At 36.3% G+C, this 12,503-nt stretch overlaps 1 protein-coding gene and 1 long non-coding RNA gene across 2 annotated transcripts in view; both read right to left on the bottom strand.

Annotated features, from left to right (window-relative positions):
• Positions 1-159: 159 nt before the first annotated feature.
• The window catches only part of LOC138402829 (uncharacterized), a 230,156-nt gene continuing 217,812 nt past the window's right edge, over positions 160-12,503 (bottom strand). The window contains exon 2 of the long non-coding RNA XR_011237175.1: positions 160-1,454. This is a non-coding gene — a long non-coding RNA (uncharacterized lncRNA). The remainder of the gene's footprint in view (positions 1,455-12,503) is intronic.
• The window catches only part of LOC117985802 (endonuclease/exonuclease/phosphatase family domain-containing protein 1-like), a 29,981-nt gene continuing 20,120 nt past the window's right edge, over positions 2,643-12,503 (bottom strand). Inside the window, exons 5-6 of the mRNA XM_034972599.2 lie at positions 8,483-8,647; positions 2,643-4,567 (exon numbers count right to left, since the gene is read on the bottom strand). Of these exons, the coding sequence (XP_034828490.1) occupies positions 4,332-4,567; positions 8,483-8,647 (401 nt within the window). The 3' untranslated portion in view covers positions 2,643-4,331. The remainder of the gene's footprint in view (positions 4,568-8,482; positions 8,648-12,503) is intronic.

Below are 12,503 nucleotides of genomic sequence, written 5' to 3'. Positions count from 1 at the left end.
CTATCTTTGTGAATCTATATAAGTTTAACTAGCAATAATAATTGCAATCATAAACATTTATTGCAATATACTTAATAATAGAATGTGACGTCAGTATGAATCCAATATGGAGGATGTAGAATAAAAAATAGGCAAGACAGGTATGTAATAAAAATAATATTATAAATTCTCATTTATTTATTTTAAATCCATCAAATAAATGACACCACGGTAACACGTAACAAATTTAAAAATAAAATAATAATAAAACATTAAAAAATAAATTACATTTTTATCACAATATCGGTAAATTCATGCGATAACTTTACTTAATATTGCATTTCGTTAAACTTTTTACATAAAAATAATTTAATATAAGGTGAAACTTATTAGATAAAATGATATCAATTCACAAAAGTCTATACAGTGTGACGATCGCAATCACCTCTGATTGGCTGTTATTCATTGCTAAAATGCCAACTTGCACTTTTACAACAAGAATAACATAAATTAAACCAATCATAACAATTATTGCAATAGTAATGTGACAATCACAACTTCCGTGCTAACCCCGCAGTTGTACAGAAAACGAAAAATAAATCGATAGCATGTTTACTTCGATCAATTTACCATTAGCACTATTTAAATTGCCTGTGTCTAACCCAAATCCGAGAAAATACGGTTGTTTAGTAGCAGTACTACCTATATAATTGTCTATCAGCCGTACTCAGAGTCGATTAATCGTTACTTAAGTTTAGTTAAAACGAGACAGAGCTATATCTCTCACATAAATCTGTTTCGTTTTAACTCAATCTTAAGTAATGATTAGCGACTCTGAGTACGGCAGTGACTCTATCGACCATTTTGGGCAATTTTTTCTCGGATTCGGCTCAGAGAAAACCACATAAGCTGTAGGTATTTAGTGTTTGTAATTTCCATAAAAATGAAAACAAAATGTTACAAATTAATTATTCAAGTTAGTAAGATGGTAATTATTAAAAACGAGATCAATTCAAAAGTAGGTATATGTATAATAACACAAAAATATTGTAAGTTGATCTCTCCGGATTTAATGTGTGTTAAGAAATAGATCAGCTGAAGGCTACCCTACACACAATGTGCGAAGTCACCGCACAGCACCTCTGTTGGTCACCACAGTTATCCAATAACAAATTATTATGAGTTTGACAATTACTTGTTGGAAGGGCTTGAATACTTTCGAAAACGGATAATATTGTTTATGAAACCGTTATGATTCTGTTCCCGTTATAATTAACCGGTTAAAAAAAAATTGGTTACAGGTTAATACGGAGAATGGAATTTGACTCGCGCTAACCGATACTAAGGCTGAAAGCCCAATTGTACAGGCGGAAGTTATATTTCGGTTATAGTTAAAACATTAAACGTCAATAAAAGCAATATGGCAACCCATATTGAACAAGTGCGGGTTTGCTAACTCTGGGCCTAAACTTTACCTTTAATCTAGTGACTTGTGCAACCCACTTTGCTTTTTTTGGTGGTCAAAGTTTTTAACCGTAAAGTAATTTTAACAGCCTGATATGCTAGTGGCTCAAAATAACAAAGGCCGCGGATACAACTGTAAGTCCTACTCACGTAAGTAGCTTACATAATTAACTTACGACAAATTTACTAATGTAAACACTATTATAACTGAATTTACATAAGTAAATTTGCTGTGAATTAATTACGTAAGCTACTTACGTGATTAAAACTTACAGGTGTAATTGCGTAATATGTACGTACTGAAATACGCAATAAGTCCTGCAGTGTTTCTCAACGCGAAAGATTTTTGGAAGTCGTTTTGCAATGTATTATAAACATCAAGGAAAGCATAATCAGGTACGCTGTTACATTATAACTATGGTTTATTTTTTCAAAAATTCTCTCTTATTTATACCTACTTATTTAGTAAAAAAGTTTAGCGGTCAGAAAGATTTAAAAAAATGGAATATAAGAATGTAGACATGTTTAACTGATTCTAGCTTTAATATTTGGCCACAATTTCTGTTTAAGTAGTAGGTAGTCTATATTAATTTAATTTAAAGGAATCCGAGTGTTCATAATTAATTATGCATAGTTTCAATCTTATAAAATAGAATCGAAAACTGTAATCATAAAGTATTTTGTGGACGTATAACATGTCACTACATATGGTCTTATAAAATATTGCTTTTTTTATATTAGGTAGTTTAAGAATGAATGTACGTATAATGCGTCCAAAGTAACAATTGGAACACCATATTTGCTCTGTCAACTGTCATTTGAAAAGTATGGTTAGCAAGTTGTTAATCCATTGCTAAGCGTACTGGTTTGCTTATTTAGTGTTTACCAAATAGTAATAGTTTTAAGTTTGTATTAGATTAGTTTATATGCTGTAGTAGGTACTTTATATTATAATTTGTATATTTACTTTAATATGTATAACGCGAACTCGCCATCCTCACATAAACCTCTACCTTCTAACAAATAAACCTGGAATAGCGGTGGAATAGTTATACTCTGTTGTCTTTTTCTGTCATCAGTAATTTGAAATTTGAAGGAAAAAGACAAAACAGAGTATAACTATTCCAGGTTTATTTGTTAGAGGGTAAAAGTTTAATGTTTAATGTACTTAACTGAATATTCAGTGAACAATAAATTTAAAAAATAATTAAAATGACAGTTGACAGATAGACCAAATATGGCGCTCCTTTTGTTACTTTGTACGTGTTATACACTGTTACACTGAGACTGCTCGTGAGGTATGGCACGGGTTGCGGGAGAGTGACAGTTGACATAAAAGTCAAGGATTTTTAATGCACAAATTTTCAGAACTCACTCGCCATTTTTGCTCTATGTGTCAACAGTCAAGTCAAAAGTACGGTTTACCTTTAGATTAAGGAATAAAATTGTACTTTTGATATGACAGTAAAGAGCTAATATGGCGAGTGAATTCTCAAAATGTACGCGCTATAAATGTCGTTACTCACTGTCACATCCACGAGCTTTTTCAGTCATGGAACATACCAATAATAATTGATTTAATTCGAAATTTTTAAGCGATTTTCCACCAATATATAAATTTAAATATGTGCAACATTTTTTATTTGTAAGTTACTGGGGCCGATTCTCTTGTACACAATTTCTAAACTAAACTCAATTAACAGGTCTAAAATCTAAATCTAGTGCCATCCTTTTCCGCAAGCAACATTATGAAAGGGATAGCAATAGATTTAAACGTGTCATTTTAGTTTAGTTTAGAGATTGTGTACAACGGAATTAGCCACAATGTCTTACTACAAAAACTTTAAGCGCAACTTAAAATCTTTACTTCACCAAACACAGGATAAACACGTGTTTAAATTAATCTAAAGTTTTTGTGGTAAGACATTATAACGTCAATGAATAAAACGATATTTTATTATTATTAACAACACGACTTCATGATAGATACTTAGTTAAATTTTAAAGTACACCCTATATACAGAAATATATTTTACATCAATAATAATTTACTATACATAAATAATAACTATATTTTACATTACATATTTATAATATTAACGACCAAATTCGATTTTAGGACAAATAGTTTGGCCTAGGCGAATTCAGTTTGTTCTAAAATCGGGTTTGGGCGATAACATAAATATGTATACGCGAAGTTCATGCGAAAAATTGGTAAGCATATTATTATTTCATTAATTTAATTTGTAAACATGGCCTCGTTTATGAAAAATAAATTTTCTGTTTAATATAATATTCTTATAGCGATCAAGTTAATCCCGAGATAAAATATCAATAAAATAATGTGTAAGTATTATTTAGGATTCTAGGTATACCGTCCGATAATAAAAATACTACATACTTGAAACAATTCGATTGTACAAAAACTTAAACAGGCCTATAAGGTACGATATCTATAGTACGCGACAGGTTGAGACGCCAATCGGGATATGAGGCGGGGAGACGCCCCGTACACCCGCACAGACCCAGCGCTATCCCGGTGCGGGAAAGCGCGGGGTCTGTGCGGGTGTACCGGGCGTCCCCACCCCGATTGCTATCTCGACCTATCGAGTACTTTATATCGTTTGCACCACTAAATGACTGTTATTGTATAATTTTTGAGACTAAAAAACATGCAAATATCTTGAAAAAAGTATAACAGCAATTTCTGTTCACATTTCAATAACAGACAACGGATAGCAGAATTGGCGGCAAAAAGTGACACTAAATCCAACATGGCCGCTCTAAGACATCAAAAGGAATACAAAAAGGAATTGCAATATCAACACTAGTGCAGTTGACGCACAATATACAAGGGAATTTTTTCTATTATCTATGGTGAACATGTGTCAATCAGGCACTTTGAATTCTGCCCAAATGGGACAGAATGGGGACGCGGGTCCACCCCATGACCATCCCCGTGGTATGGCTAAATGGCACAGCCCTGATTTAATCACCCCAGAGTGCGTGTTAAAGTTGGTTTTGCCAATGCCTCCGGGGCATAAAATGACGCTTTGCCCGTTGGCGTTAGTGTCTATTTTCGTGACGATCGTTTGGTCCAATATTGATTCGCAGTTCTGTAGCGCTGAAACAAACATTATTATTACATTAGGTTAATTGATTGAAGGGCGCGCAATAGGTCAACTTTTATGGTAGTTATACATTTTACTGAATTCCCATGCTACGTATCGGCTTCGCTCCGATAAAATTTCTGATTTCTTTCTCTATCAACAAAAATATCACCTATCAACTTATTAATCTGATTCGTCTTTTCCTATAAGTCTTCCAGGTCATCTCTATAACTTAGACCGTAGATCCCATACGGCACACGTTATAGAAATAACACAGAGCGTAGATCCCCACTGCCTCCGTTACAAAGATAACGTAGACCATAGATCCTCACGGTATACATTATACGTTATACAGATAACGTAGACCGTAGATCCTCACGGTTTACGATATAGAGATAACGTAGACCATAGATCACCACGTTATACGTTGTAGAGATAACATAGACCATAGATACGCACGTTATACGTTATAGAGATAACATAGACCATAGACCATGCCAAATTACAGATTTCTAGCACTAATAGTCTCTGAGATTAACAGAGGACGGACGGACAGACGGACGGACATGGCGAAACTATAAGGGTTCCTTGTTTACTACGGAACCCTAAAAAGCGGCTAGTTTATTGATCAGTAAAACATATGTACATTTGCATGCCAACTTGGGGTTAGTATCATTATGAATGTTGCGGGCATTTTTAGACCTTTTGTGTCTAAAGTTCAGAGGTCAACTCTCTTTGGGGATGCTATACAAATGTCGTAATTCGTAAATGGGTCATCTTTTATGAAATGATCTTCAATTTCACTTGTAAACGTTTTGAAAACGCAGCAAATTGGGAACCATTGTAGCGCTATGGCACACTTCTTATAAAACAATTTGTAGGATGAATTATCAATTTTTTTATATTGACTATATTTTTGGAGACAAAACATTTTGGTAGAAGTAAATCAACTCGAAAAGTCGAAACAATGACGCCATTTTAGGCAAAATGTCGAAATATCTTCGTAGATTTAATTTTAAGTTTGCGTTTGATAAACCTTACAAATTCAACAACTGACAATCAAAAAGTGTACCTACAATGGTACCTATTTTTAACCGACTTAAAAAAAGGAGGTGGTTCTCAATTCGGCCCGTTTCTATTTTTTTTTAACAATTAGCTTTGACTTTGTACACACTTCTTCTATTCGATAAACAAGCAGCTTTAAATCCTGTGTAAAACAGTCCATACATCCATACTAATATTATAAGAAATGCGAAAGTATGTATGTGACTGTCTGTCTGTCTGCTAGCTTTTCACGGCCCATCCGATGAACCGATTTTGGTACAGAGATAGCTTGCATCCTGGAGAAGGACGCAGGTCTTATTAACCCGGGACATTAAAGAGTTGGCACGGCATTTTTTAAAACCTAAATCCACGCGGACGAAGTCTCATCACTAGACTGACTGACTGACTGAGACTTCGTCCGTCTACCTACTAAGGTGTTATATAATTCTTGAAGGAACTTATTATGTTTAGCATCATCGATTTGTCATCTTTGTGGAAACTAATCTCCGAGACGACGGTAGGCATATATAATAGGTATAGAAAATATTAAACAAAGAAACACGTGACAACGCGTGTGAATCCGTGAAGGTCAGTCAATTAACCTCATATCTGAGATACGGAGCAAATGTTCTGATTACGTCACTAATTAGTCGAACGATCTAACGATGGTCTTTCGGCGATTTTGAAGATATTCTGTGAAAATTTTATTTATTACTAACTGATGTCCGCGTCCGCGTGGATTTACATTTTTCAAAACCCCGCGGGAAATATTTGATTTTCCGGGATAAAAAGTAGCCTATGTGTTAATCCAGGGTACAATCTATCTCCATTCCAAATTTCATCCAAATCCGTTCAGCCGTTTTTGGGTGATTGAGTACAAACATCCAAACATCGAAACATCCACACTTTCACATTTATAATATTAGTAGGAAGTAAGATTAGGATTACCCGACTACGGCAAAGCCAAAAGGAAGGGTTATGATTTTGGCAGTCTGTGTGTGTATGTCATATGTAGGTATGTATATTTGTATCTATGTGTGTTCCGCTGTAGCGGCTAAGCTACTGGGCCGATTTTGATTAATGAGATGTCAATTGATTTGTTGTTGTGGTTGTTATGGTCCGGACGACATAGGCTACATTTTATACGAACAAAATCGATCCGACGGATGTTACATCTACCTTAAACTAAATTACATATATAGGTCTACTGGTAATCTTCTCTATATATAAAAATGAATCGCTAAATGTGTTGCTGATCGCAAATCTGGAGAACAGCTGAACCGATTTCGCAATTTTTTTTTAATAATATTCCTTGAAGTACGAGGATGGTTCTTACGTAAAGAAAAATTGAAAAAATTGTAAGTACTTATTAAAAAAATAAAGAATCGACTGTTAGGCGGTACGAAGTTCGCCGGGGGAAGCTAGTATAATATAGAATGACTAGCTCATGCTCGCGACTTTGTCCGCGTGGACTACACAAATTTCAAACCCCTATTTCATCCCTTTAGGAGATGAATTTTCAACAATCCTTTCTTAGCGGATGCCTACGTCATAATACCTATCTGCATGCCAAATTTCAGCCCGATCCGTCCAGTGGTTAGAGCTGTGCGTTGATAGATCAGTCAGTCAGTCAGTCACCTTTTCCTTTTATATATTTAGATGTTTATGAAGCCGCGATGTAATCGTACAGTGTAGGTAGGTACTAGGAAAACATAAACAGCTTAGTGGCTATTTGCAAACTGCATAATATCATAATCAATGCGCCATTTTACAGTAAACTCTTTGTTGTCACATCTTGTGCTGAGTCATCTGAACAAAGTGTAACCAACAGATAAGGATGATTTTACTTGTCAGGAAAACGTTTACTAATTATTTATTAGCTGATGCCCGCCACTTCGTACGCGTGAATTTAGGTTTTTAAAAATCCCGAGGGAACTCTTTGATTTTCCGGGATAAATGGCATATGTCTTTCTCCGGAAAGCAAATCCACCTCCAAATCTCTATACCAAATTTCGTCAAAATCGGTTAAGCTTATGAGCCGAGAAAAGCTAGCAGACACACTTTCACATTTATAACATCAGTATGGTTGTAATTCGCGGGCTGCATCTAGTAATAAGCTGACTTATTTTTAGTTAAGCAAGTAGGTACATAATGTGGCTAATTCGGTTGTACACAATCTCTAAACTAAACTAAATTAACAGGTCTAAATCTAGTGCTATCCTTTTCCGCAAGCAATATTATGACAGGGATAGCAATCGATTTAGACGTGCCATTTTAGTTTAGTTTAGAGATTGTGTACAACCGAATTAGCCACAATAGTTATTTATTACATCAATGATTATTGCTTAGGTACATAAGACTTGTAGAGTTATTCCAAGTGAAAATTGGATGACACAATTCGCTCATTTATACGGTGCTACATCTCCACGGTTGTATCATCTCCACTCGAGAACTGTCTTTGGCAATCCGCTTCGTATCGGACAATATCCCTCAAAGAAATCATGAGCATAGCTCTTTCTATAGCACACTGTGTTGGAGACTTGGTGGCTGGTGCAGAATACTTCATCAACATGATCAACCCATCGTCGGCTCGCTACAGAGCACGGGTCTCCTCTCAGAGTGAGAAGGGTTTGGCCATAGTCTACCACGCTGACCATGTGCGGATTGGTAAACTTCACACACCTTTGAGAACATTATGGAGAACTCTCAGGTATGCAGGTTTCCTCACGATGTTTTCCTTCACCGTTCAAGCAAGTGAAATTAAATTACTTAAAACGCACATAACTCCGAAAAGTTAGCGGTGCGTGCCGGGGATCGAACTCCCGACCTCCGATTAGAAGACGGACGTCCTAACCACTAGGCTATCACAGCTGCAGAATACTTACATCGAACATTTTCCCATCGCACGAACTCCCCAAAGAAGGCCAGCTCCAGGTTGCAGGAGAGTGCTCGGGCGGCTATCTCGCTCAGTCTCAAGCTGTCCTCTTTACACAACCGCTCCGTGCACTGTACGTTCACTAGGATAACCGGCCGGTTGCATATCAGGAACGCTGGAAACAAAATATGATACGTTTAATGATATAAACAAAAACCGGCCAAGTGCGAGTCAGGCTCGCGCACCGAGGGTTCCGTAGTGCAGTCGTATTTTTTCGACATTTAGCACGATAAATCAAAAACTATGATTCATAAAAATAAATAAAAATCTGTTTTAGAATTACAAGTGAAGCCCTTTCATATGATACCCCACTTGATATAGTTATCTTACTTTGATAATTGAAAATCATTTGAAAATACTGATTATTAGTTCATGACCACAATTTTTTTTTGTGTGATGTGACCACAAATTCACGGTTTTCAGATTTTTCCCCTAAAGGCAGCTATAAGACCCACCTCCCTGCCAAATTTAATGATTCTAGGTCAACGGGAAGTACCCTGTAGGTTTCTTGACAGACAGACGGACAGACAGACAGACAGACAGACAGACAGGCAACAAAGAGATCCTATAAGGGTTCCGTTTTTCCTTTTGAGGTACGGAACCCTAAAAACAAACAGGCCGAAAAGAAAGCGACTTAATAAAAACGTGTTAAAATAGCTTAAGTTACAGTGATGCAGTTGCAACTTGCAACATAACGGTTTACGCAGGTCGTACGCCTCGTGTTCATATTGGACTACTTATTTTGCGCGCACTTTGCACTCATGAGTAGTCTACCAATCCGCACATGGCCAGCGTGGTAGACTATGCCCAAAACCCTTCTCACTCTGAGAGGAGACCGTGCTCTGTAATGAGCCGGTGATGGGTTCATCATGATGATGATGATGATGATGCACTCATGTCAGAGTGAACTAGATTAAGGGGACTCTCGGTTTGATCCTGAATCGACGATATGTCAAATATTAGGCTATGGGTGACTTGAAATCAAAGAAAAATAAGCGATTCATAGGCTACGTCTAGCGTCAAATATAGGAACATTCGACGCCTGCCAGTGACGTTGAAGCCTCGACGTTTTGTACAATGAACGTCGTGAAATGTGCTCATGTGTCTCGGAGAGCACGTGATGCTCCTACGTCTATTCTCTTTCCTGTCTGTCGGATTGCCGTGCCATTGGACTATGAGAGTGAGGGAATTATAGTCAATATAATATATCCGTGGTCAAAATATAGTCGGGAAGATGTTATCGTAATATTTTTTAATATGTATCCATTTTACATTGTGACCATTTAAAACATGAATTTATGCTAAGCCACCAAAGTCCTTATCAGTCCCCCCGCTAACAGTTAATTTCCGTCGCTCGTTAAAAATAAATACTTAACTACCCAAGCTATGTACTTTGTAACAGTGATTTTTAAGTTTTATATATTTTTTTCGCTTATCAATTTGATTATTTTTAAAGCTGGTTAAAGGGATTCGATCCCAGGCACGCAACTTTACCGTTACGTGCGTTTTAAACATTTATTTTATGGTGAAGGAAAACATCGCATCCGCACTTGATCAGCGCGGTAGACTATGGCCATAACCCTTCTCACTCTGAGAGGAGACTCGTGCTCTGTAGTGAGCCGGCGATGGGTTGATCATGATGATGATAATCCTTCCTCTAGAATCAGTCTATACCTACCTACCTATTGATGAAAACGTACATAGGGACAGACGGTGGGAAGCGACTTTGATTTATACTATGTAGAGATTCATTATCCTTCACTTTAACTCCGGTCGCCGAATCAAATCCCACCCGTTGCATTATTGTCGTACCTACTCCTAGCACAAGCTTTACCCCTAATTGGAGGATAAAGGGGAATATTCTTTAAAAATATTATAAGCCTTACTTAACGTATCATTGGAAAATATTTCCATCGTTGTTTTATTTTAAAATCCAATGTCGTTCATACTTCCTGTGAAGAAGGAAGTTGATAATTTTATGTAAAGCATCGTGTCACCGCGGTAAATCCGGCCATCAAGTGACATAGCGAACATAAATACAATCACTAGGAAGATCCATCAATGTTTTACACACATCAATATACGCCATGTTACGTAAAATCACGGACTACGGTAAATCCTAGGTTTTACCTCAGAAACGTAAAAGTTCAAAAATTAACTCAAGGCCACGATTACATCTGTAAGTTTTGCTTACGTAATTAATTCACAACAAATTTACTAAGGTAAATGACATTTATAAGAGTGTTTACATTAGTAAATTTATATATATATATAGATTAATCATGTAAGCTATACGTAAGTAAACCTTACAGGTGTAATTGCGGCCTAACAGTTTTTACAATCTACGCCAGATTCGAGAAGACTTGCTCCGTCACCCCTCCATTCAGTTTCGCTAAGGGCTTCGCTAGTTTTTTTTTTTAAACCAAAACATATTTAAAACATATTTTGTTTTAAACATTTCTTTAAAACAATGCAACCATGGCTCTTGCTCTTACTCTATTCAAATGTTAACAGGCGCACTTAATCCCGCTAAATTCACTCACATCTTTTTTTTAAATGGTTTACTAGCGATTTTAACATAAAACTTAATAGCTATAATAAATACATAGATTTTTCTATCATGCACACATAATGTTAAATCACTTAAAAGTAAACACTGCATGCAAATGCCGTACAAATACCAGAGTTCTTCACTGAATACGAATATGTTATAATTGTGAATGAAGTTAGCGCAAGGCATCATTGGGGCCGATTCTCTAGTACACAATCTCTAAACTAAACTAAATTAATAGGTCAAAATCTAGTGCTCTCCTTTTCCGCAAGCAACATTATGAAAAGGATAGCAATAGATTTAGACGTGCCATTTTAGTTTAGTTTAGAGATTATGTACAACGGAATTAGCCACAATGTTTAATCTTTATAAAGGCGGTAAAATACATGTTAACAAGAATTCATTGCGAGTCAAGGAGACAGTAATGCAAGTACATATTAGCAAGCTTTTTGTGAATAAACTTTTAACTGGTTTTGTCGTCATATTAATAATAATTGTTATTTAATAATATACGTTTAAAAGAGCACAAGGTTGTCAACATCAAATAGCTAAACCAAGCAATTGATCATGTTCAACATAATATAATATTCAAAAAAGATATTATGATTGAATTGCATAGAATATATTGTAATTAATTGAATACATTCATCACAATATGGATACTGGATCATCGAGTCACAGTTCACGACAGTTGGGAACTTGTGACAAAACGTCGAGGCGTCGACGACGTCACTGGCGTCAATGTTCCTATATTTGACGCTAGGTTAGGCGATTCAAAGGCTATCTAGTAGGTAGCCTATGAAATATAAATCACCTATTTTTCTTTGATTTCACGTCACCCATAGCCTAATATTTCACATATCGTCGATTCAGCTGGTCGATTGCGGTAGAATGACAGCTACAATGTCACGATCGTAATAGAGCACATTTTGTGGAGATCCTTGCAAGAGAGCTTAGTCCAGCAGTGGACTAAGGTCTAAATCTATCGTTTGAAAGACAACAGTAGTTAGTAAAAGCTACGTAGTACGTACTGAATTAATGAAGGGGTTGTAACCAAAATCGATTTTTCACTACACGCTATACCAAAACACTCCAATATCAGGGTTTTAAATTATTAACACTCTTCAGTCCTCGTAAGCTGGAAAATTGATTTATATCCAACCAACCAACCACCAACCTAAAAATGGTTGGTAGTTACCAACCATTTTAGGAAGGTTTAGTTGCTTGACAGATTATTAGCCAAATTCTGACTAATATTCCCCTTTCCCCTCCAATTAAGCGTAAAGCTTGTGCTAGGAGTATGTACGACAATAGTGCAACGGGTGAGATTTGAACCGGCGACCTTTCGGTTTTCAGTCCGCTCCTATAACCGTTGAGCTATCGAGGCTATTATTCAGATACAAGTTAGCCCTTGACTACA

This window comes from Maniola hyperantus, chromosome 1 (assembly GCF_902806685.2).
Source record: "Maniola hyperantus chromosome 1, iAphHyp1.2, whole genome shotgun sequence".
In the NCBI taxonomy this organism is placed as follows: Eukaryota; Metazoa; Arthropoda; class Insecta; order Lepidoptera; family Nymphalidae; genus Maniola; species Maniola hyperantus.
Note: the sequence above shows the minus strand (reverse complement) of the source record. Positions and strands in the feature narration are given on the sequence as shown.